The 4,775-nt window shown below is 38.2% G+C and overlaps 1 protein-coding gene across 1 annotated transcript; it reads left to right on the forward strand.

Moving 5' to 3' along the window:
* The first annotated feature begins 3,388 nt into the window (after positions 1–3,388).
* Positions 3,389–4,527, forward strand: LOC136827110 (uncharacterized). Its single transcript, XM_067084868.1, has 2 exons — positions 3,389–3,864; positions 4,419–4,527. The coding sequence occupies exons 1-2, from the start codon at positions 3,389–3,391 to the stop codon at positions 4,525–4,527; spliced, it is 585 nt and encodes a 194-aa protein (XP_066940969.1).
* The last annotated feature ends 248 nt before the right edge of the window (positions 4,528–4,775 follow it).

Consider the following 4,775-nt stretch of genomic DNA (forward strand, 5'->3'; position numbering starts at 1 on the left):
TTAAGGCAATAGCAAGCACACCACATATATGTATAAAAGAAATATTCTTCAAAAGATAAAGCATAAAACATATAACACGAAAAAATATTAAAAAAGTGAAAAGGTATCTTTACATATAATCACTGTAAATATTATTTTTAGTGCACTAAAAACCAATAATTATGTTACAATACCTTGGTACCAAATTGATTCGTGTTTTTAGTCAGGCACCGTTACACACACACTTAATAAAATACACTGTTCAGAGAACTCAGACACATTTACTAAGGACTTAACCAGTTAAAGGATATGAGCGACCATCGTCTACCAAAATATCAATTGCGTTACAACAGGACATTCGTAGTCCCGAGAGTGAGCGAGCGAGAGAGAGAGAGAGGGAGAGAGAGGGAAACGCATCCCCCTTCAACTTTGGTCTCAGAGTGTCCAGGCCCCCTCGTAAGAATTGTATGGGTGTTCATACGCAGACGGGTGGGTCAAATGTGTGAACAGGTTCTAGACGAGATCTTTATTTTAAAAAACTCTTTAAAAACGATAAATATAGACAAAGTGGAATTACAGTTGATAATAATACTTATTATTACATAGTTTCAGAACAAGAGAATCTCTAGTTGTTATAATAAGAATGTAAAACATCGTTTCATAGAAAATTCCCGAATGACGTTAGGCAACTTTTGTAATGGAATTTTCCACCCAACAGTGTTTTGATCGCATCCCAATGGAATGCATTACTTAAGCAGTTTTGAATATTGACTAACAACCACTCTCTGTCCAGAACAATCAGCCTCTGTCCCTCCTCCCTTCACGCCTATCGTCCCTTCCTACAAACCATACAGAGTGTAACCATTTTACCTTACGCTAACTCTCTATGGCATATGCGCATCTGAACATAAGATTATACAGCACACAACAATACACACATACACACGGGAAGATTACTGCATTATGAAAACCACAGCATAAGACTTCTCCCCCCAGAAGATTGGTTATCCCGGGGTTGAATCCAACGATTCACAACGGGATAAGTAATCAGCAACCACGTTGTTCTTACCTGAAATATGCTGTACTTTAATATTATAGGGTTGCAAGCACAGAGACCACCGAGTGAGTCTCTGGTTGTGATTCTTGATCCGCTGTAAAAAATGTGAGTGGATTGTGATCAGACAGCAGTAAAATTTCTTCATTCCTAGGTCTGTTCACATACACTTCAAACTTTTTCAATGCTGTGATTAAGCCTAGAGTTTCTTTTTCTATCGTGGAGTACACTTTCTGATGCTTTTTCAGTTTTGAAGACATGAAACATACAGGATGCAAAAGTTCACTTTCATCTTCTTGAAGTAGTACAGCTCCAATTCCAAAGTCAGAAGCGTCAACTTGTATCACAAATTTCTTATTGAAGTCTGGAGCCCAAAGTACTGGTCTTGAAGTTAAAAATGGCTTTTACCTTCTCAAAGGATTCTTGACATTCTGTAGTCCAAACAAACTTAGCTTTGGGACTAGTTAAGTCTGTTAAGGGGCCTACTACAGCTGAGAAATTCGGGCAGAAACATCAATAGAATCCTGCCATGCCCAAAAATCTCTGTAGATGTTTTCTAGTAGTAGGTGGGGTAGCCTTATGGATACCTTCTACATTAGCATTTACTGGAGGGAGAAGGCCTTTTGCAACTTCAAACGCAAGATACTGCACAATTGTCTTCCCAAACTCACTCTTCTCTAGGTTGACTGTTAGTCCTGCTTCCCTTAGTTTCTTGAAAACTTTCCTCAGGATCTTCAGATGTTCTTCCCACATTGTAGAGTAAATGACTATGTCATCCAGATATACACCTACTCCTTCTATGGACCCTAGCAGTTGATCCATCACTCGTTGAAACGTTGCAGGTGCATTCATCAGACCAAATGGCAGAACAGTATACTGATAAAGTCCAAAAGGAGTAATAAAAGCTGACAGCAACTTAGCATTCTCATCTAAGGGAATTTGATAGTATCCCTTCAACAAGTCTATCTTGGAGACAAACTTGGCTTGTCCAACACTAGCAAGTAACTGATCTATAAGAGGCAAGGGATAATTGTCAGCCACACTGATGGAATTCAGCTTCCAACAATCAGTACACATCCTAAATGAGCCATCCTGTTTCTTCACTAACACACAGGGAGAACTGTAGTGACTTGAACTGGGTTCTGCTAATCCATGCTGTAATAAATATTCAACTTCTTTCTTCAAAACATCTCAATGATAAGGTGATGGGCGATAAGCTCTCTATTTGAATGGTCTGCCATCTTCTTGGATCTTGATCTCATGCTTGATCAGATCAGTACGCCTAGGTACATCTGCAAATAGTTCTGTGAAGCTTCTAATCGCTTCACACAACTCACCACCTTGCTCAACACTCAGATGTTTCAGTTTATCCTCCAAATTTTCCAAAATTGAAGAATTATTTATCTTGCTTTCAGCTCCCAATTCATATCCATCATCGTCTTCTGTAGTTGAAGTCGTCTGGGTTATTGACACAGTTTCTGTTTTGGTTTCTGAGAAGTAAGGTTTTAAGAGGTTTACATGTACCTTCCTTTTTCGTCTTCGTCTTTCTGGTGTTTCAGTTACATAAGTTCTATCACTTAACCTCTCAATTATCTTGTAAGGACCCTGAAACTTGTTGGAAAGGGGAAATCTCTTGACAGGTAAAAACACTAACACTTGTTGACCAACACTAAAACTTCTTAGCTTAGTCTTCTTACCATATCTCCTTTTCATTTTCTCTTGACTCAGTTTCAGATTTTCTAAAGAGAATTTTCTAATCTCTTCCAATCTTTTCCTCAAGTTCTTTACATACTCTCCTTGGACTTCCACTTGATTTTCTTCCCAATTTTCTGCAAGAATTTTCAACGGTCCTCTCACTTCTCTACCAAAAATCATCTCATTAGGTGAACAACCCATGCTTTCTTGATAAGCATTCCTAATTCCAAATAACATCAATTGTACAGTCGCGTTCATTAGTGACGATACTGTGTACTTTGATTATCGTTCACAAGTGAAAAGAATTATTTTGATTTTTTTATAAACTTATTTTGAATTATAAGAGCAACACAGTACATATATTAATACTATACATAATATAAAAATAAAATAAAAATCTTCACTACTCAAAAGTTTGCCTTTCTGGATATTATACACGAAATAAAACGAAACATTCTGAAATGTGAACGATAACATCAGGCTGGCAACTACACGCAATCTGAAACAATAACAGCACGAGAAAATTCGCACCCCTGACTCCGAAAGGTTGGCACGCCTGAAAAGCCGCCAAAGCAATGTGCAACTTGTCACGTGACACAGTGGTGGTGCTCCTGCTCAGTATTTAGCCTACTTTCGCTGACCCGACTTCACGTTGTGATGATGGAGCATCTTGGGCGACTTCAAATAAATCCTGGAGCCAAAAGACAAGAAACCTCATTAGCTATACGGAGAGTCATAATAGAACTGCATAAAAATAATATCCTCCCCATAGAAATTAGCCGCAAATTAAATATCAGTCGGACAACAGTATTCAGGTGGATCAAACGGTTCAACGAAGAAGAGAACCTCCAGAATCAGCCTAGAAAAGGTCGACCCCGATGCACTACTAGAGAGCAGGATGAACAGATCGTTGCTAAAGTTATCTCACAGCCTATAACAACTGCTGCGAAAGTGAATCAGGAATTAGGTCTTCAAATCTCTAATGTTACGGTGAGAAGGAGATTACACAACCAAGGAATTCATCACCGCAGACCGGCAATCAAACCCTCCTTGTCTCAAAATCACCAAGAGCAACGAGTAGCTTTCGCTCTTCAGTATCTACCGTTTGAGTCAGGATTCTGGGATAACGTTATATGGTGTGATGAGAAGATTTTTGCTAGCGACGATCATGGTATACTCCACTGCTGGCGACCTAATAAAAACAAGGTAAGTAAATAATACCAATAGTTTTCATGTAGGCTTAGGCCTATGTGTATCATGAACTTTCTTTACTACACTGATTAAATACCTACAAGGTAAGTAATTAATACCAATAGTTTTCATGTAGGCTTAGGCCTATGTGTAACATGAACTTTTTTTTACTATATTGATTAAATAACTGCAAGGTAAGTAATTAATACCAATAGTTTTCATGTGGGCTTAGGCCTATGTGTAACATGAACGTTCCTTTACTACACTGATTAAATACCAACAAGCTCCTTAAAATATAACTTTTCTTTTGCTTTCAAGGATAACATTTCAAGCCTATTGGAATTCTAACGAATTACCTATCGAGAGTGAGAAAACAATCTCAATATCAATGTAAATTCCTTATTGCTCATTTTTATTAATAGACTATTGGTGATATTCAGCGTTGATATTTTCTTCGTTTACTTGCGATAACATTTTTTTTGTGTATCTCAATCTCTAGGTTCAATAAAGAAAATATTCAACCGTCATTTGTTGAAGTGGAAGAATTTCTGCAGGATTATGGGGATGGATGGCTGCGTGTGGACCAGGAACTGATTCCCATCGATTGAGCGTTTAACCGGACAGCAATATGTAGAAATTCTGGATGAAGTCCTGATCCCATCAGTGAGGAAACTTCTACTACCGGGTCATTTGCCAGTCTATCTTGTAATGGACAACTCTTCTGTTCATAACTCGAAAGTGGTCAGCGAATGGTTTGCTGAACAGAACAATGTTATACGTATAGACTGGCCAGCTAAATCTCCTGACCTCAATCCGATAGAAAATCTTTGGGGACAAATGGTAAGGAATGGGATAC

The sequence above is a fragment of the Macrobrachium rosenbergii genome, chromosome 41 (assembly GCF_040412425.1).
Source record: "Macrobrachium rosenbergii isolate ZJJX-2024 chromosome 41, ASM4041242v1, whole genome shotgun sequence".
Classification (NCBI taxonomy): Eukaryota; Metazoa; Arthropoda; class Malacostraca; order Decapoda; family Palaemonidae; genus Macrobrachium; species Macrobrachium rosenbergii.

What these genes read in the sequence shown, in the direction of transcription:
- LOC136827110 (XM_067084868.1), top strand. Translation starts at nt 3,389, where the DNA reads ATGGAGCATCTTGGGCGACTTCAAATAAATCCTGGAGCCAAAAGACAA. An exon ending in TTCTGGGATAACGTTATATG is followed by an intron (nt 3,865 to 4,418) that starts GTGTGATGAGAA and finishes CTCAATCTCTAG; the next exon opens with GTTCAATAAAGAAAATATTC.